This window comes from Leptinotarsa decemlineata, unplaced genomic scaffold (assembly GCF_025532065.1).
Source record: "Leptinotarsa decemlineata unplaced genomic scaffold, Ldec_3_MD MMD2_tig00000199_RagTag_RagTag, whole genome shotgun sequence".
Lineage (NCBI taxonomy): Eukaryota > Metazoa > Arthropoda > Insecta > Coleoptera > Chrysomelidae > Leptinotarsa > Leptinotarsa decemlineata.
The window spans coordinates 6,289,828-6,312,318 of NW_027412544.1; the positions used below are offsets into that span (position 1 = coordinate 6,289,828).

The following is a 22,491-nucleotide window of genomic DNA, read 5'->3' on the forward strand; positions in this document are numbered from 1 at the left end:
TGACATATTGTCACAGATTTTTTCTTTCGTATAATTCGATATTCATGTGAAAGTAGTTGTTTCGAAAGGTTTTTTCAGTTTGTATCTTAAATAAACTTCTCTACATATTTTTGTAGCGAGTTTTCATTGTAGTTATTTTCTTTCTTTCTTTGGGACTTTCCCACTTTTTCTGTTCATCGGTGGAGAAATAGAAAGCCAGAAAGCGTTTTTTACGAAAACTCCTTAAAATATCCTCTTTTTCAATTCAAATGCTTTTCATGTTTCAACAATGTTTTCCGTGTTTGAAATGAAAGTTATTTTTACACGTTATTTGTAATGGTTTTATCTATTGAATCCCATAAGTTAAATCCTGCTATTAATTTTGTTGAATATTGTCCCCTCTTATGAAAACGTCTTCTGGGTTATATCCTAGACAGGCTCGAATGTAACAGACTATCAAAAATTCAATTGAATTTTTAGTTTTGTTGATATCCAGGCTACGGAGTTGAAATCAATACTTCAATCACCGACAGACTTGATACAACCTAAACATTAGATTCTAACTATATTTCAGAATTATAATTTTTCAATTTGAGCAGACACACCTCTTGGTGAACATTTGTTACATATATACAAACGATTTTGTATACTAAATTGGATTTTTGTTTATTTACTTTTAGTTTACTGTATAATTTAGATATAGTAGTGACTAAAAGCTCCAATTTCAAATAAACAAAAATCCAATTTAGTATACAAAATTTCTTGTATGTTCTAAAACATATATAGGACAAAAATCTAGACCTCTAAGTAATCGCATCACTTCCCATAAAAGCGACTGAAGACGAAATGTTAATTCTTGTGCATTAACAGAACATATTTTAGATAGAGAAATCAATACAACTAAAAGAATATTTTTGGAAATGATACATATCAATCACGAAGAATATTCAATAAATGAAAGAAATGTATTGAAAGTCTCAGTAAAATTTACACATACCTACTGAAATATGACAAAGAAAATAAAAAATCCAGTGATTCTAGTATTATTCAGAATTTTCCCACTCAACATTGTTAGCCAAATTTTGGTCAACTGTCATTATTTCATGTTTTTCTATCTGTTTCTAAACCATTTTATATTTTATTCTCACGTTAGTAGAATGATATATATGTATATATATATATATATATATATATATATATATATATATATATATATATATATATATATATATATATATATATATATATATATATATTTCAATATTAAATATAACTTTTCCGCGAGCGCTTTCGACAGTTGGTAGTACTGTCATCTTCTTGGCACTCCTCAAACTGAACTTGTTATCCTGTCGTCTGCCTCTTTATACGGTCAGAGCGTCTTAACTCAGGTATTTCAGGTACTTTAGGTAAATTTGCCTGTATTTGTACTGCATCAGGTACTCTTCTTTGTCTTAGATCTTCCTAGAGAACACAAAGAAGAGTACCTGAAATACCTGAGTTAAGACGCTCTGACCGTATAAAGAGGCAGACGACAGGATAACAAGTTCAGTTTGAGGAATGTCAAGAAGATGACAGTACTACCAAAGCGCTCGTGGAAAATTAATAGAAGATATAAAGCTTCAAATCCTTTTTGTAAAATTTAATATTGAAATACTGAAAATAAAGGAAAATCAGTTGCATCACTCAGCAGCTTGACTGCATTAACCTTTATATATATATATATATATAGAAATACGGAATAATGTTGGGGATGCAGTCAAAAATTGCTGGGCTGTTGTTTAAAGAATACTCTTTGTTATATGGTCGAGCTTTCGAGAGCTTTCTAGTTGCTACCACGCCACTAGTAAGTGCCATGCATGGCCGTTAAAATAAAATTTAAAAATTTCAAATCCTCTAAATGTTATTTCTGAATAAAGTTTATATATATATATTTTCTTTAAACCATAAACATTTTAATGTGTGACACTTTTCTACATAATGAAAAGGACTTTTTTGTGTTTCTCAGTGAAATTTTCGACTTATTAATATAACCTCAAGTTAATGTCTTGATAAAGGGAATAAACATTCTCGAAAGCTCGACCATATAACAAAGAGTATTCTTTAAACAACAGCCCAGCAATTTTTGACTGCATCCCCAACATTATTATTACATTATTATTACATTATTCCGTATTTCTCCTTAACTAGTCAGTCAAGACTACCCATCGCTTTATATATATATATATATATATATATATATATATATATATATATATATATATATATATATATATATATATATATATATATTATATTTTATGCGGTTAAAATAGTGGATCTCTCTCCTTCGTTGCCCCAGAGCCTCCGGCCCTGCCTATCCCCAATCCCCATGTATCATGCAACGGCATTAACTGCAAACACGATGCCGATTGTCGGCAGAGGAAGCAATGAACTGATACGTGAATGTAGCATGTGAACCCGACATGTCGGTGTAGGGCAACGTTAAGCCGAAGTAATCCCATCATCCGATAGTGTCATGTCATTCTGTCAGACTACTGAAGCGGGGGTCAAACGTAGAGCACGCCGCGCAGGTCGCACCACAGGTCACTTTGATGTTATGTGCTTGGAGCCATGGGTGTGGTGAATTTCATTATCCTTCTGGAAATCGGGATTATACCAGCGTTTCAGGAAATACGAACGTATTCTGAATCGGTCGATTTAAAAAACACATGTTTACTGTTTATATATACATTTGAGGCACGATTATTAATTTCTACTTCCATGATTTTGGGGGACAATGATGAGCGTTCCTGAAAAAAAACCTATTCGTATGTCTGCCAATATATATTTTCACTTAACAATAATTTATATATTCAAGTAGTATAATATTCGCCAAAGTGAACAACAAAAAGTTATACGACTAACAGATGGCACGCCAGCTACACATACATAAATTTGTGGGTGTTAAAACAGACACCAATATGTCTTGGCACAATCATGTCGCTGGAATGGCAAAGGCTGCTCCCCAAAAGTTCAGAACACTGTTCGTATTATTTTCAGCAAACCCTTTTGATACCCATATCATGGGGGTGCGTATAAACTAGTCCGTCATCTTAGGTGGTCTGCCATTTCTGATTTATATTGACGTCATACCATTTTTTTGTATTCATTTCAGCAAATCCTTCCATTTGATACCCATATTATTAAGGTGCATAAAAAACTAGTCCGCCGTCTTTGGCGGGCCACTATATTGGATTAGGAGTGAAGCCATGTTATTTTCAGTATTTTTTCTCTCAATCCTTTCATAGGAATGCATTTAAAAAATTATGAAAGGTAAAACTAGCATTTTCGGCGTAGAATAAATTCAAAACAAGCACTTCTGATGATTGTGAAAAGTGCTGGTTTTGGAAAAAATTAGTCGGCTGTCTCAAGCAGTTCCCAGTGCTGGATCACTCAGCTAACCTTGCATTGTTATAACAAAACATGTATGCAAAAATTTCGCTCAATCAGTTGACGAAAACTGCTTTACAATTCAGTTGCAAGATTTGACAAGATTCAGTTTTTTCAATAAGGACTTTTTCAATCTTGATGCAACATCGACTGCAGATGCACATCTCCACCGGCAGCAGGAGGTTGCATATCCTAATGAAGATCTAGAGGTAATTTCGAATTGGGGTGAAAATAACCAGGTTCAATTCAATGCTACGAAAACCCAGGCATCGGTTTTCTACAAAAAGATAAATGCCTCCGAACCGGATATAGGTAATAATGTCAGGTCAGACAATTTCGCTTCCTGCATCGAAGTTTGTTGTGGGTTAAAATGGACACAATATGTCTTGGCACGATCATGTCGCTGGAATTGCCAAGGCTACTTCTCAAAAGCTTGGAACACTTTCCGAACCAGAAATCTATACACACCTCAGCACTTTTGATGCTTCATAAAGCTCAGACCTTCTTTGGAGTATTATTCTCATGTATGGAGCTTCGCCCCTAAGCATACCCTGGAGCAGCTGAAGCCAGAAAGGAGCCGTCCACCTGAATGGAGGCGCGAACAGCACTTGCAACCTGGAATATCGAAGAAAGGTTGGGGATTTGTCTCTCTTCTATAGATACTTACCGGAAGTGTTCAAGTGACTTGGTACACCAAGAGCAGTACATATCAGAAATAAGCGACGGAATGTGGCTGCTCATCGTTTTCAGGTTCAACTCAGTACATCTCGAACTTCACTGTTTGAGAACTTTCTCATTTGGAGAACTGCGTTTATGTGAAATGAACTTCCTGAGAACGTTTTTCCACATGAACTTGATCTCCAGCGATTCAAATCCAACGTGAATTGCTACTCACGCACAGGCACCGCACTTTGAGCGCCTTAAAGATTTTCACTTATACTACGCACAAGTGGAAAGTCGACCGAGGTATGGTATTTGCCTATGGGGAGACTCTACACTGTCGAATAACGTCCTCGTATCACAGAAAAATGTCATTAGGTGTATTGCTGGTGTGAAAAAAGACTATTCTTGTCGAGAAATCTTCAAAAGATTCCAAATTCTGATCTGTACAGGCCTCTACATATTCAAAATCTGTATTTATGTGTTCAAAAATAGGGATTTGTTTTTCATAAATGAAGATTTCCACGAATACAACACACGTCGTAAGGATGATTTACGAATTTACGATTACCACTCTCTAAACGCAATATTTCCTATAAAGCTCCAGCTCGAATCGGCGCAAAGATTTTCAACAGCTTACCTCTTCCTCTATCAAAAGCCTAAAACATGAACGTACTTTCAAAATAAACCTCAAAGGATACCTGGTTGGGAAAGGTCTATACTCTTTAAATGAATACTTTTAATTTGAACTTTTATTTGATGTAAATCTGTTTTTTTATGTAAGTTAATATTCTGTGTTCTATGTATATGCATATTTATTATGTAAACATGTTTTTTGTAGTGTTATATAATCTTTAATGTTCTGTTATTTTCCTTCTTCATTTAAATCCCGACCGTACTACCATGCGGTCGTAACCATGATACAACTGTATGTTGTCTTGAAGAAATAAAGTGATTTGATTTGATTTTTGAACCGCGATACAACTTTTTCATGGCATAACTCCAAAGAACAATAGTGTTGTGTTCTGACAGACATTTCGAATTATCAGTTTGATACTAAATGTTGAAATCAGTAGGTACTCGACAGGGATTAGAGTGAATTATTGTTAGACCGTTGTTGTTAGACCATTGTAAACAACGGCGCATTATATTTACCTACAAAAATAGGCGTAGGTATTAACAATTAATAATCAACTGCTGGTTTTATTATTGAGTATTACATTCTCATTTTGTCTATCTTTGAAAACACTATAGAACTCAATTCATTACCTCCGACATAATATGCATCAAAATAAAATTCAAGAGGAGTTCACTTTCTAGTTCAACAAAAAACCCGTCTAATACCTCCTGAAAAATGGCAGTTGTCAAAAATATAACTTGTAAACCAATCAAAATGAAGCAATCTGCATCCGTTTTCTAAAAATTATTCTGTGAAGGCATGTCTTTTGAAGGATTTTTTTTAATTTCTGGCATCAGTTTTTCAGAATAATTCTCATTGGATGATATTATTTTCAGCCGTTCAGCATGAAAGAGGTCCCAGAAAACCAAAACTCCAACAAAACCCCTCCCCTCAGATCCACCATTCCCCGTCGCTTTCGCATAACCTCCAACACATACCTCCAGCGGGGGAGAGCAAATTATCAAGCGGGTCCGTTTCTTTCCACTTCAACCCAGGTTTGTTCACTCCCACCCACCATCCTCTCAAAGCTTTGTCTTTACCTCCCCCGCCCGTTTCAAGTCCTTCAAGTCATATGGATGCCCTACACCTACCAATGTTTCACCACCCCACATTGCCACCTCCACCTGGACTTCTGCATATTCTCATGTCAGCAGAGAAATGTCAGGTGAGTTTGCTTGTAGATGATCAGGTAACAGAAAAAATATTAGTCATATCGTGCACTTCCACCACATTCACCGATTAGCATTTTGCCACCTTAGTGAAGGTTGCTAAAAACTTCGAAGAAATAAGTATCGATTTTTTTTTAAAGACTGTCACTACATCTACACAGTGTTGGTAGAATAACATACACTGCTCTCCTATCAATTGCAGGTGCTATTTTTAGGGCAACCGATGAAGGTAAACTGAGCTGTCTTTTGTCTTTTTGCTAGACTACAAAAAGCACTTGACAACTTAACAACAACAAATATTGTCGCTTTTGGGTTATCTGATGATCTTTAGTATTAGATTACTTATTTAACTGAGAAATGTTAAAGAGGCAGTAGAGGTGTCAAGTAAAGCTCTATTTTGTACATATATTACATATCGGACTCATCCATATAGAATAATGACTTGCAATTATATTTTTCATTTGATTGTCATAGTGCTCTAACAGAGTTGATGCAATTCGTTTGTAGCGCATACAAAATTAATATTTGAAGCTAAAAAGAACTCTGGATGGACTACAAACCCTTAGTGCTGTCGAAAAAATAATATTTACCCATCCTGACTATTCGAAAATCTTTTTCGAAAACGTTCTCTAATATGAACAGTTTTAGTCATTCCAAAACATCGAACTGTCATTTAGATTCAATATTTTTCCAACAACCTAGCGAGTGGATTCAGGACTTATACTCTCTTGAACCTCAGAAAAGATTAAAACAACATTTCATTATCAATTATTATTATTGTTATTTTTTATTTTATCAGGTTTTCTATAACTACGTACTCTCAATTCAATTTAAGCGTTATAATAGGTTCAGTGAGAGTTTGATGTTAGAGTTGGATTTTTCAATCAAATATCCAGACTAATTTATTACAATATATTTTTCAGGAGCTAGTATGGGGAACAAAACTGTCACAAATCGAACATGCATCGAGTGACACTAATCAAGGAATATTATCTAGTCCTACAGGACTTCCACTAGCAGGAAGTCCGCCCTTAGCACCACTTCCATTAACTCCAACCTGGGAAATGCTACAGGTAAGAAAATTTTTCAAGTAATATTGAAACATCATCTGCATCCGTGATACAGAACTTTTTCCAAATGTCTCAATTTCGAATTGTAGCCTTCAATTTCGAACAAGCACAGAACAAATCATCATCATCTACTTAGCTAATGCAGTTCTCATGGTTGGAAGCAAGCAGCTTACTCTGGAGTGATTTGTTTCCATCCTCATTAATAAAAATTTGTCGATTTCAACGTATAAAGTATCAATTCCGAATATAATTGATAGAAGGGTGTCGTTGATTGTTATTCTTGTTCAATAAATTTAACAACTAGGTTATCTAAGTGATTTCACTGAGACTATCGATAAGAAATTACACAAAGTTCATTTCCTGTTAAACAAAAAATCCGTGCTTTCTTAGATTTCACATATTGCGCCAGCTCATCTTTTTGTTCTGTTGTGAAAACAGTTTTGAATCGTCCCAAATGCTTTTCCCCACAGTCGAGCTGAGGCTCGAAGAAACCGCATCTTGTTAGTAGGATAAGCATTTTACTGCTCTCCCCATGCCTGTCTTCTAAATCCCATTTGCTACGATCCGTTTTTCGTTTATAGCTGCGAACCATTTTACCAGTGGAAAAAATAACAATAAATTGATGGATGTAGCCGTTACTATGTGGTAGGAGATCATGATGAAAAAAGAAATGAAAATTTCTATGTTTTTTACCACTTTTATTATAATAAAATATAATAATATAATAAAATAAATTTTATTGTTTATCATTTAAGTTTGAAAATGTCCATATAGGACGAAACTGCAGTAACGTTAGTTACAAATAAAAGTGGTAAAAAACATGGAAAAAATAACATTTTTATACTTTCATAAATATTTAAATCCTCTCTCTGCGATCCTAATTATTCAAGTAATTTTAATAATTTGAAACAAAAAACTAACGGACATATGTTACCTCAAATAGAAGTTACCAAAGAACAGAATAAACAAAAATATTCTAAAAGTAGAAGACAGATCTAAAAATATTATCAGACAAAAAATATTATTTCAACCACAAGGAGGGCAAAACGGGATATTATCCCATTATGTTCCGATCATGGTGCCCGATCCACATGTATTCAAATAAGTTGGAGCAATTATAACCTCAACCGTTACCAGCGAAAAAATCTAGTCTGAATTCAAAGTTTCATACTACTATAATAAGCTTAGGATTGAAACATTATATCAACTCAGGTACTAACATGTCTGCAAATCAGTTTTTGAACCAAAAACCGCATAAAAACACTCGTGAAGTCAATTTTTTTCCAACGATCCAAAAACGCGTTCACTCAAATCGAACGCACAGTGAGTGCATATGGTGCCGTCGCCGGTCCGATCACGATTTCTATTCAAGCATGTCCTGCTCCGAACTTAATTTTGCCCCGGTCTCACCTAGATGGTTTTTAATGTTTCGTGCATTCAGTAGTTCAAAGAATTGGTTGTTGTTCCATTCGAAATCTTGACAATCAAGTTTTCTGATTTTGGCAAGAATAGCTGACTTAATTTGGCTTAGGTACCTAGATAAACTGAAACCAAGAACATTTTCTCTGGACAAAGTAAAGTTTTTCTAATTGCAGAAACATATTGATGTGCATTCTAGAATAAAATAATCATTGCATACATGCTAACATATATATTACGAAAAATATGGACATATATTCCACATTTTCAGATGAAATCCCCGGCATTTCAGCTTATTCTACCACACATCAACCCTCTATTAACACCCTCCGTCCTTTTGTAATGCGCAAGGAACTTGACTGAAAGAAGGTGTGGTAAAGTTAATATTGACTTGTTGGCATTCGTAGTGACTTTTCAGCTGAAATTGTACTGGCTGAAATGAAGTCGACCCTCTTTACTTGGATCCGCCTACTACGACTATAATTTTTGAGGGCTTGTATTTTGAACATGTATTTAAAACAAGACTTAATATATATTTATATCATATAATCAGTAATCGGGTTTTGTTGGTGATTTTTGTAGGAGTATCATCCCAGAACAGAATCCTTAGAAAAAATAATAACTTTGGCTAAATCATAATGTTCCACCTAAACATTCAGCCTATGGCTAACAAACAACAAGAGATACTTTTACTAGAGACTGAATTCAATGTTTTTTGTTTATCTGAACACTGACAAACTGAACTCAATTTGAATACATTAAATAAACAACAGTAAAATCATAGTTATCACTATCTACAGATCACCTCTAGACAGCATAGGAAATATTCTATAAAAAAGAGTCAAATCATCTCAGAACTTCAATTCTATCCTAAAATACAGAATGTTGCATTTGAAATAACTGAGTTTTGGTCCATTGTAATATCTTCAGAATGAGTCATCGACTCCGAACACCTTGTATAACATTTTAGAAATGTTACTCTTATAAGGCGATGGAATGAAGTATTTTGATGAATCAATAATAGATCATTTGTGTATTCTATCAAACTCTTGAATTTCGTGGGGAAATCAGTCGAGGGCCGAATACCTATTTTTTTGAGTAGTAGACAAATGAATATCTCGAAAACGGCTCATTTTTGGTATAAGGGTGCATTACATAAACTCAGATTAGGATTATGCCAGGTGTTCAAAAAAGGGTAAATATACGGGGTGTTGCATTAAGGAAGTTGTCATCGACTTTCAGTAGGTATAATTGGAATTGTTGGAAAACAAGTGATATCTCCGTTCTTTGTGAAACTAGAAAAACCAAATAAAGGCGATCTTGAATAATATCAGAATGACCTACTGAAATCATCTTTGAAACCATTGTGAACATTGCAGTTTTTGAGAAACTGTCCCTAACTTTATTTGAAAATAGCACCCCTAACAATTGTATACTTCACTAGAGTCTCCCTGTCATTGAAAATACAGAGAGATGATATTGTCAACAATTGAAATGGTCCAAAGAGTTATTTTCAACCGTATATCTCAAAAAATTTACGAACTCTACAAAATATGTTCAAACCTGAAACTATCAAGCTTCATATCATCGCATGAGTTCCCTAATACATATAGATAAATTTAGAAGATATAATGAGCAACCACGAAAGTTGTAATTTTATCGTTGTTGTTGATTTTAACCTATTAAATATCATGTGCAAGTTCGACCACAAACTGGCTTCTCATTACCCCCAGTATGTCACTTACATCCTCAGCCAATATTTCGTTAATCATATGTGTCTTCTCAACTTGAAACAATACTACAGCATTGAGAATGTCAACCAAAATTATTTTATTATTAATTATCAACAATTGACAAGTGTAAGCATAATTTAAGAAACTCTCAACTCATTAACTCAGTCAACTAAAACAATCATCAAATCCAGACACCCTGTATGGTTCTCGGCTCGAACTAAAAATCTGATAAGAGTAAAAAAAAAACATTGTGTCAAATGGAAAACATTTATCAACCCTGATCAACTTACATAAGCCCTAAATACTTCTGGGCTTTCCTTAGCAACCAAAAAGTTACAAAGTCTTTTCCAGCCTCTCTATACTTTTAAGATAAAGTCGGATCCGATAATGAATCAATTAGTGAACTATTTACAGAATATTTTCATAGGTTTATGAACCTGACTCATCTCGATCCCAAATCCCAATAAACGATTATTCTACAACTTTAATATATTTTCCATACACAAACAAGAAATCTTTGAGGCACTTGATAGACTAGAAACTAACAAAGGGCCTGGTCCGTTCGGTATACGTCCTATATTCTGAAAAACTGCAGTGTAAGCCTTGTGGAACCGCTTTATATAATTTCAATAAATCATTGAAAACGGGTGTTTTCCCACATGAATGTAAAATTACTCAAATCATCCCCATTCATAAATCCGGAGACGAAAATAGCACAGCCAACTACAGGCCCATATCGTTACTGAACCACTTGGGGAAAATTTTTGAAACAATCATCTGCACAAATTTCTTCTTTCGAATAAACAATCTCATCAAGTCTTATCAACATGGCTTTAATGGTAAAGGTCACTTCCATTCATCCAACATGGTCTAGAATCTGCACCTGCGTAGGTGTTTTCGGCAAGGTTCATTACCTGACCCTTGTCGTGAAGCTTAGAAAATTCAGTATACATTGCAATCTCCTATCCCTGTTAATCTCCTACCTGAATGGCCATAAGCAATTTGTGGCTAACAACAACTGTAAGTCCTAGTTACGGTCGTTCACGTCTATAGTTCCTCAGGGTTCTCACCTGAGGTTCAATATTTTCTTGAACGACTAAGTGGTTTGACAATGTTGAAATTGCTCTTTACGCAGACGACTTGAAAATTTACAAAGCAGTTTCTTGTCTACAAGATTGCATTGCTTTGGATGTTGCCCCCTGACAATTTCTCCACGTTCTGCATTGCCAACAAATTACACCTGAATCCTGACAAATGTATTAAGATCATTTTTACCAGAAGCAATTCACCTCCAACCTTTGATCTAGCAATAAATGTGAACACGAAAGGAAGGTCAGTTCTGTGAAAGACCTTGGAGTCACTTTGAATACTAAATTAGCATTTGATATTCCTATCGACAAAGTCTTCAGAATCTGGGTTTCGTTTTGAGGGTTACTAAGAATTTCAAGAACAATAATTCGGTTATAATGCAATTGTAAAATCTAACCTTGAATACGCATCCGTAATATGGAACCCCTGCTACAGCAACGACACCAAAAGAATTGAAAATATTCAAAGAAAGTTCATCAACACTCTGAATTACAGCTTTCACAGGCTACGGCACTACTTTTCATATGATTCCAATTTAGGATTTCATAAATTAGAACACCTTCAGCTTAGAAGAAAATTCTTCGATATCTGTTTGGTCTACAAACTGTTCAACAATATTATTGATTCACCGTACTGCTTAATTTTTTTTATTCTGAACTGTACACCATATACAATAAGATATAGAACACTTCTAGGTATAGGTAGGAGTAGTACAAATTTACTTTTTAACTCTTTACAGATGAGTTCGCTCCTACAATTCCAATGTTGGCGGCAATCTAGATCTGGACATTTTTTCCACCAAAATTTTAACTTTCAAAAAAATATCGAAGCACATATTATATAACAATTGATTGTTTTCCCCCAACTTTTCTCCAGCTTAGTCTCTAGGTTATTTCTTTCTCAGTTAATATCTTACTGTATATCTGAATTTGAATTTTTCTATCTAGTAACTTGATTGTAAGTATTTCAGTAGCTACAGACATACTAATTGTACATCTGCTCATCACTTTTTGCTACTTTGTTACTGGGCAGGCGATGCTGTCTATTGGGTAGCCCTCTTTACTATCCATCTCCGAGTATATGTATTATTAAGATATCAGATAATTATGGGGAGGAGTATCATATTGTTGCAATATTATCATTGTTCGTCCAGGTATAGTGGGATTTGTTCTAATATTTCGAGTCAACTTTTCAGCGGAAAATCTAAATTTCGTGGCCCTGTATCAGTATAAAAATATTGCTCAATAAGGTACCCATTGTTAAAGTCCACATTACACGTTCACACTTCATTTTGTTTGGAGTTTCTGTTATCCAAACAGATTTGACCAGTGGATAGTTTTTTCTGTCCAATGTGCGTTATCTGTGTTGACTACGCCGTTATTTTAAAACCTGCTTCTATTACTCCGGCATAATTTAATACATCTGGGTTAGCATGTACCATAACTTGAAGCAACGCGATAAATACTTTCATTTTCAAAATCTTTGAGCTGCAAACCGTGCACCAAATGAACTTTGCAAGGGTACCTGTTTTTTTTATTTTCTCTCACTAACCCCAAGTTCTTCTGCTAACACTTGGAACGGAAATATGTGGATTTATCTCGGCACATGCCAGAACATTCATTTCACGCTCTTCACTTACAGCTAATGCTGATCCAGAATGTGATTTTTATACACTTCACGAAAAGTTACATGTTACGGTGGGTGACGATGAGGAAAAGGTTATAAGTCATGAACGCTATTTCAATCTGTGTCAGCTCTATTGAAATAGATAAATTGATTTTCGATTCACTGTGTATAACTGACTTTTTTGTATATCCGAATGTTTTTTGTAGTTGACAAGGTTATTATTTATTTCAGTGGGAATTTTTGATCAAAATTTCGAAAGTGGTTTTTATAACAATATTAATAGTGACAGGAAGACCCTAATAATTGTGTGTAATTTTTTTGGTAGTGCCATTTCAAAAACTAAAGTAGAACCCATTCTTCAAGATAGTTTACACCGTTCAATATCTTTATTTACTTCACTTCTTTTACAGGAAACGACTGCAAGACTTTTGTTTATGGCTGTTCGATGGGTCAGATGTCTGGCGCCGTTCCAAACTCTCAGCAAACACGACCAGCTGTTGCTCCTGCAAGAATCCTGGAAGGAACTTTTTCTGCTCCACCTCGCTCAGTGGTCCGTGCCTTGGGATTTGTCCGCGCTGTTAGGATGTTCACAAGCCCGGGAGAGACTTCCTGCTGACCTACATACAGCGACTGAGATAAAAACTATACAGGTAAATGTTTACCATTTTCCTAACTAGGGATTGTGATGTGTGTATACAGTGTCATCCCCAAAGTATGCACCATATGAGAAACTTCTTTATTAAGGGTTTTTCAACAAATAGTTATTCTTTATAAAAGTTTGTGCATCCCCTAAAATTAAACATACACCATCGAAATACAGTAAAACATACGTAATATACGAGGAACCTTCAAATATTTGATTTTGAGACAAGAGTAAAGTACTCTTATTTTGAAAAATCTGGGAGAATGTCATTTAGAAAAGTTGTTCCGCATCTGGAAAGTACATCTAGATTTGAAGTCAGGGCCATCCAAGTGAAGTTTTATTTTTCTACCAATTTTTTTTAAATGTGGACTACGAAAAAAAAATTTACTAAAACGATAAATAGACAACATCCTGAATACGACGGTTCATTTCAGAAGCATGCAATATTACAAATTGCGCAACTATGGTGTTAACTACGGTCAATTTTTATTTAAGAAACACTTATGAAAAAAATAATTTTCAAAGTTTTTGATGCAGTTATTTTTTGTTAACACCGAAAATTACTCAAAATTATAACAAGAACTTAATATTAGATAATATCAAATCACAAAACACCAAAATAAAATAGGTATTTTGGAACAAACCCATTGATTTTCTGGAGATTATTTTGGAGAATTATTTTGGACAAGAAAATCTCCAAAAAATCAATGAGTTTGTTTCAAAATATCTATTTTATTATGATGTTTTGTGATTGGATATTATTGAATATTAAGTTCTAGTTACAATACTGTATAATTTTCGGTGTTAACAAAGAATAAAAATAACCACCAAAATCTTTGAAAATTATTTTACTCTTCAAAAAAATTGACCGTGATTAACACTGAATTAAACAACAATAGTTGTGTAATTCGTAATATTACAGGCTTTTAAAATGAACCGTCTTATACAGGATGCTGTCTATTTATCTTTTTAGCAAATTTTTTTCGTAATCCCAATTTTTAAAAAATGGGTAAAAAATGAAACTTCACTTAAATGGCGATGATTTCAAATCTAGATGTATTTTTTGATACTGAACAACTTTTTCAAATAACATTTTCCGATATTTTTCAAAATAAGATCAAAATCAAATATTTGAAGGCTCCTCGTATATTACGTGTGTTTCACTGTATTTTGTTGGTGGATGTTCAGTTTTAGAGAATGCACAAACTTTTATCAGAAACAACATTTTGTCGAAAAACCCTTATTAAATAAGTTTCCCATATGGTGCTTACTTTGAGGATAACACTGTATATAGGAATTCAAATAATGGAGAAATATTCAGCTTGGTGGAGAGCATTGTACAATCATTTATCCAGCATCACACTACAATACAATCTCTTCAGTGAATCACAGGTTTTATCTTCCATAGGTTTCCATTAATTTTTCTTATGATTGTACTATGTGCTCTTACAACGGGTGTTTATAGTCTACTCTGTTTCGCCAACATACTTCTCATTGCAATGTATGCAACTCTCTCCATATAATTCTCAGAACTTTCGTTTTTAAAGATTTTATCTATAGAGTAGTCCAAGTACTTTGGCCTATTACTGTTGAGTTTCGAACATATTTCGTAAAAGCAGTAGGCAAACCAACATAGACATAACAATAAATATATTTTGAATCATTTCTTTCTCAGAAATTGTTCAATTAACTATATATTTCTACATGATTTATTCATTTATTATAACCACGCGCGAGTTTTCGTTTTTGATTAACACATAAATCAGAAGTTAATTTCATGAATTTACTTTTCACATAATTTGTAAAGTTGTGACATTGGAAATATTTATTTATTACAGGAAATTATGTGCCGTTTTCGTCAAATATCTCCAGATGGTAGTGAATGTGGTTGTATGAAAGCGATTATACTGTTCACACCAGGTAAGAAAAAATTAATAATTCACTGACTTCAATTTAAGAATAACTTGGTAAAAGTAAAATTCAAATAAATATAATAGACCGGCAATTAAGTGAATATATCAGAATATATCAGGAGGTGACAAAAAGTAACATTTGTTTTCAGTATGTCGCTACAGGCTGAAAAGATAGACAATAATGTTTAAGATTCACTCAAGAATGAAAATAATTAGTGGTAACATTTTGAACGTCCACAGTTACATACTATGTAATAGCATAAATATATTAAAAATTCACAATATAAAACATTATAGATATCGTGAACATATTGGAAAAACCAGTATCCAATGAAATATATAGGTGTCTTAAACGTTAGGTGTTTCAAAATATAGAAAGACAGTCTGCTATGTCTACCTATTGAAGTTGTAGCATTATATTAAGAACAATTCACTCCATGACTTCATCTCCTAATTAATCACCTATTATAAAGTTTACCTATAAGAAAATAATTGAATATCAAATCTGTTGAATATTTAACAAAAAATTTTTCAAGGAAAATTTTTTCCCATATAAAAGTTTCTTTCTGATGAAATGAAAAGTAAGTAATGTTAGGACAAAAGTCCTAACAAGTGGTCATATTGTGAAAACTTTTTTCAACAATTATCAAAAATTGGAAGTTTTGCTTATGATTACAACCAAACTTTTTTTGAGCAATAGTAAAAATAAGGTGTAAAAGTTTGATCTCTAACTAAGCCTTCAGGCAAATTTCAGAGATTATTTTTTTCAAAACCATTGTTTTCGTAGTCTTTTCCAAATGGGTCAATAAAATTCAATTGTTACATTCACTATTTCATTAACTAATAACGTCCAATTTCTCTTGAACTCAAACTTTCGCCATTTTTGAGGAGCTGGAGGCCTTCGCCGACTATTATTAAGATTCTTTCACCAAAAATTTAAAATTTATAATGCTGTTTAAAAAATATGTTTAAAATATGTTTTTTCGTTAACCAGATATCGCACTTCTACGAACGACAACCCTCAGAAGTCGAAACTTGTGCGAGCTTAAGGACTAACGAGGTCTTAACTTTTAACGTGTGATACCTAACACGGGTTGGACGATAGCAAGTGAAAATCTAGCGTTTAGTCTGGGGCTTGAACCATCGACTCACACATCGGGCGATTGACTGAGTGAACAAAGCACTCACGTCGAACCGCCCGGCTACCGACCGACCAATTGTAATTGTAATTGATTTAATTTAATGACACTAAAATATTGATCAAAACTGAGAAAAAAAATTTCAAAAATTAAATCTATCAATGAATAATTGAGGATTGATTGACTGAAGTTAACCTATACTAGCTTGGAACGATTGTAGTCTCTAACACACTTCTAACATCATTTCTCCTGGTCGAAGTGGTTAAAAATACGAAGTATCTTAGATACACTAGGGCTCTCGCTTTATTTGTTTTCATTTTTAGTTGGTATAGTTTTCATTTCACTAGGAAGAAGGGAGCCTTCCGAAACGAATAAACTGATAACGTTTCGTTAATACTGAAATGAATGATACTCAACTAAAATGAGTACCTATAGAGATAAAAAATTAAAATACGAGTAAGTAAGTATCAACTTTTCAAAAAATATTGATACAGAAAAAACGAGATTTGAAAAAAATCATATTAATTTTTTTCCATTGGAACTTTTTCTGCTATATTTATTTTTGTTTTTTTTTTTTCAAATACAAATACAATAATTTTTATGAAATAATTTATTTTCGTGTCCTCGCCTTGAATTAACTTCCATTGGCGATAATTATAAGATTTACCTTAAGGGCTGGCAAGCGATACGTACATTCTAGGTTTATAACTGTTATTTTCCATTCAAACGAATCTCGAAAAATAAATTCAGAGAAAAGGACAAAATGAGTTTCCGCCTTGACAATTCATCTCCATCAGGATTAACCGTAGGTGAGACTACGGGAAACAAATTATTTTTTAGAGAAAAATTATGTATTTCCAGTAGTTTTCATGAAATATATGTCGCCCATTCTAAATGGGATGCAAAACAGGACAAACTTTTCGGGTTGTTCATGTAAGAGAAGATACCAATAATAACTATGGAGGAAAAATTTTCCGTTAACAAATTTAAATCAATTTTGCAATATTCAACAATTTTTTCAATCGTTGGAGTTAATTGAAGTAGTTGGTATTTTTATTTTTTTATAATGTTGTACCTCCACCTTGTGGATATGATCTCCTAGGATATTTCCTCAGCTGTCGCATAATAAACAAAACACGATAAGACAGGTGCAAGTGATTAAATACCAATGAATTTATAAGCACCAAGCGAATACAAACTGCACCCTCTAGTTGTGGAATTGGCCGCGGTGGTAGTGCGCCCGACTCACGATCGGAAGGTCGTGGGTTCGATTCCCGCCTTGACCAGATATTTTTCTCAAGAGAATTTATCTGGTTGAAGCTGGAATGATTCTGCAACCGTGTTAGGAATCACACGTTGTAAGACCTCGTAGTCCTTAGTTCGCACAAGTTTCACAACTTCTGAGAGTGGTCGTTCGTATGGGGGCGACAGCTGATTAACGAAAAATCAGATTTTAAACAGATTTGTAAACAGGTCAAGTGACGTCAGTATTTCAAAAGCTACCAAATTTTGATAATGAAATCATTTTTCAACAGGTTTGCATTGCTTTCTTGAGCCGGTACACTTGAGAAACGTAGGTCTGCATCATTTCATCAAAAATAGGCCAATAAATCAAAATCAATTTTTTGGACAATTGTATTTCTCAAATGACAATTTTTGCATTTTATAAATGAAAACTTCTTCATTCGTGAAACAACCAACCATTCAATCTTATAATCATTTCATCGAATTGAATAAATGAAAGTTTATTATTTGTTTGAAGGTGGTTGACGATGTTTCGTGGTGTATTTCATCAGTTCGGACTTCCATTATCTAATATAATATAAATATATAAAATAATAAAAGCTGAAAATAAAAAAATAAAAAAATATTAACAAAAAATGAAAATTTTAAATTAAAAGATTCCATACCAAGTTACGTCTCGACGTTCCGATTGCTAGTATCCACAATCGTCTTCGGGTGATAACTGGACTTATTCCTTCGAGATCTGACTATTTATAGGTCATTCGGGTGCTTGCACCTATCCCCTCTTCCCTTTCACCGCTTCGTTGGTTTCAGCGGGAGATGACCGTTTGGCGGGAATTGGTCAGTTTTCGCTTGATTAGAGGTTTCCATCTGTTACGTATCTCTACGCTAGTTTGACTAAATGCGTTGTTGGACAAAATATACGCGGCTTCTTTGAATTTTCTCCTAAACCAGTGTTCCTCTTTGTGGATGATTTCAGCTTGAGCCCACTTGATGTTATGTTGATGAGTCCAAACATGCTCTGCTATTCCGGATTTGCTGGTTTCTCCTCGCTGTGTGTGTTTCTTGTGCTCAACAATGCGAACTTTCAATGGCCTCTCAGTTTCACCGATGTATGATTCACCGCACTCGCAGGGTATCCGGTAAATGCAATTCTTGGAATCGCAGTCCGCGTTTGGTGGCCTGGTTTTTGTGAGGCTGCTACGGATAGTGTTTCCAGATCTGAAGCAGGTCCTGATGTTATACTTGGACCCAATCCTTCTTATTCTTTCCGATAATCCTCAGATGTAGGGAAGTACAAGTACTGCTTGTGGCGGCTTCTCTTTCTTGAGGAGCTCTTGCTGTCTTCTAGCTAAAGCCTGTTCTACCATCACTCTGGAGTAACCATTCCGTTGAAGGTCATTTTTGATGATGCCTAGTTCCTTTTCGAGACCTTCGTTTGTATTACAGAGCCCGATGGATGGTGGTTGGATTTTTGGTTAAGATACTGTCCTGTGTGAGTGGGTTTTCAATATATAGATGTTTCCCATTTTTTGTTAATAATATTTTTTAATGTTCAGCTTTTATTATTATTTCAATTTTTTATTTTTTTGGTTGTTGCTTCTATGTTATTTCTTTGTAATTTCAGTTTTTTGTTTAATAAAATTGTTATTTTCGGATAATCATTTCAATTTTTGTTTTCAGGGATTTCAAATCAATTTATATTATATTAGAATTAGACAATTGAAGTCTGAACTGATGAAAAACAAAGTTTATTGTATCCAACAGATGTTAGAATTCTTTTAACAAACCTATTTTTTTGCAGAAACAGCTGGATTGTGTGATGTTCAACCAGTAGAAATGCTTCAGGACCAAGCCCAATGTATCCTAGGGGACTATGTTAGAACACGGTATCCCAGGCAACCAACAAGATTTGGTAGATTATTGCTTCTCGTGCCAAGTCTACGGGCTATAAGATCCCTGACAGTCGAATTGCTGTTCTTTAAAGAAACTATTGGAGAAATTCCCATAACCCAACTATTAGGGGACATGTATTATATGGAAAAGTGTTCATCGACCCCTTGAAATATATGCTAGGTTGATGTTCAAATAATTGTACAGAGCCTCCGGGTCGTCAATAATACAAAGTTGGAAGAATATACCCTTAAAAGAATTTGAAAGAAAACTGGGTTGACTTGTAGGTGACGAATCTACACTGAAGGAGGAGAAATTTAATAATCAGATTAATGTTGACAATACAACACTTAATGTAATAACGAGTAACATAGTTACGAAAGTTAATTACACTTGTACATTTCAAAATGAAAACATTACTAATTTTTGAAGCTCATGAATGTTCAATTCCAAGAAAACTGTACTTCTGTTATGAATGAAAAAAAATACATGCACAACAAGTTCAATGGAAAGAAAACTATTTCAAATGATTTCACTAATGATTAGGAATAACTACATTGAGGAAAAAACGTAATTACAAGTCGAATTATTCATTGACAAATATTGCAAGTTTGTTAAAATTAACTACTAAAACAGTGATAAATATAAATTGTTGAATTTGCTCATCTGCTGCACTTTTTCAAAAGACATTTCCATTTTTTATGGGATTTAGAGTAGGTCTCGACATCTACCAATACTTTTTCACAAAAATTCTGAAATGAGAATAATTATCTACAAAACAGTAATATTTCATTCATAGTGGTCTATTCAGAAAAATCCAATTGAAATATCTTCAATTGACGATGTTTTCCCGGCAAACCCCGAAACAGGTCGAATTTGCTTTCAAGGATGACATGTTCAGTTGGTGAATTTGAAGATGCAGGGTAGTCACCCTGAATGGAGTGAAAATCCTTCAAAAATCTCAATGATTTCTTTTGGAAGTCAAAATTAATGTGAGAAACCGATAGAAATTCTAGTGAAATGAATCGATAAAACAAGTTTTCAAAGAATTTTCTTTCAGTAAGTGCGACAATTCACTTTCATAAAGTGATAATATCTTTGTTCAATATTTTCTCAAATTTTCACCCCATACTCTCTTGTAGAAATTCATCTAAAGAAATAGGTTGTGTTTTATAAATGAGTCCAGTAGTATTGGGTTTGGAAATTCAAGGGGCTATTCCATGAAATTCGTCCTAGCAATTCAGTGTTGAGAAAAATATTGGTTCAAGAAGGCACATACAGAAACAGATGAAGAAAATACTTTATTGGATTTGGTCGTCACTTTCGATAATCTCAACAATAAAATATTAAATGAGGGTTTAAAGCGAGTTGAACTAAGAATCATCTGACAAGTTATCTAGAAGAGTGACTGGGCCAAATACATTATTTTCGAAATTCTTAGATGATATATTCAATTTTTCTAAATACTGTGAATATGTCAATGTTATATCAATTGAAGTAATTATGACATAAAAATGTACTTTTATTCAAAAAACACAAAAAATACCAGAAATTGGAATTATTTATTATTTTACCGTTGTTTCTCACTGTTTTTTGGGTTTACAACCTTCCACAAACTGAAACATAAACGAAGCTAAATCAATAGAGGAACTGCCGAAATAAAATGAAGGGCAAACTGAAAAATTCATTCTGAGAAGTTTCTGCTACTGAAAAGTAGGTACAATTATTTAAAAGCTTGTCATATTCATAAATTTTTCCTACGAATGCTTGATGTTTCGGAAAAATATTTCAAAACTCAATAAATTCAATTCTGAAGGACCTTTCAAACAGAAATAATGAAATATCCAGATGTCAGCAGATTTGAAATTTGTAATTATTTCAGCTCCTCAATTATTTTTATCATGCTTTTTAACTAATTCATTCGAATATTTTAATTCTAGTATTTTTAACATTTCATTCACTTATCTTCTTAGATTTCTTATCTGTTTTTCACGCAGAGAAGTCCGAGCCTCAGTCTCCATAAACCAGTTAGGCATCAATTACCAATAATTCAGTTTTGATATCAATATTTCATCTTTTACGCCGTAGGTAATATGGTAATGTCATAGTCATTTCTGGAATAAGGAATTGAACATTCTTGTACCTTAAGAGCCTTGAATTTACAACGGTTACTGACAAAAATTCAAACTTTTCTCTAGAACATTTCAGTATTTCTCGTTGATGTTAAATGTTAATTATTCATATCAATACATTAGAATATTTTTGAGGACTACAGGCACCTCGCACAGTTTTTTCCCGTTATCCCAATTGAGACCCACCATTTTTGAACATATGGTCACGAATGGAAATAAATTACTTCAAATTCCATTAATCGTTGTACATAGCTATTGAACAGCAATTATTTATTGCTATATTTATTTGTAAAGTGAATTGACTGTTTATTTATTGAATCGTTTTCTGTGATATCGAAATAAATTTCTCTAGTCAGTAAAGTAGTTTGATTTTATTTTACGTCATATTTTACGTTCTACCTCATATAGATCAATTTAGAATGGAACCACAAAAACCTGAATCCTTCCTTATATTTTTTTATCAAGTGTAGTTCAAACTGACATGAATCTCTTCAGCGGTACTTGGCTGAGTAATTAGTGTAACTTTTGAACTCGTCACTTCTTAAAAGAATGAATCTTGGTAAGCTTTATGTAACCCATCGAACTTCGAATGTGAAATTTTATGTCAATATCTCCAGCTTTGTAATCGTGAATTAACACCAAACATCACAATTTGGCTGTCATATTTCAAGGA

General features: G+C 33.7%; 1 protein-coding gene across 1 annotated transcript in view; it reads left to right on the plus strand.

Annotated features, from left to right (window-relative positions):
- dsf (nuclear receptor dissatisfaction) overlaps positions 1-22,108 on the plus strand; it is a 72,152-nt gene extending 50,044 nt beyond the window's left edge. The window contains exons 5-9 of the mRNA XM_074173147.1: positions 5,584-5,912; positions 6,840-6,989; positions 13,264-13,503; positions 15,335-15,416; positions 19,598-22,108. Coding sequence (XP_074029248.1) covers positions 5,584-5,912; positions 6,840-6,989; positions 13,264-13,503; positions 15,335-15,416; positions 19,598-19,857 — 1,061 coding nt within the window. The 3' untranslated portion in view covers positions 19,858-22,108. The remainder of the gene's footprint in view (positions 1-5,583; positions 5,913-6,839; positions 6,990-13,263; positions 13,504-15,334; positions 15,417-19,597) is intronic.
- Positions 22,109-22,491: the final 383 nt, after the last annotated feature.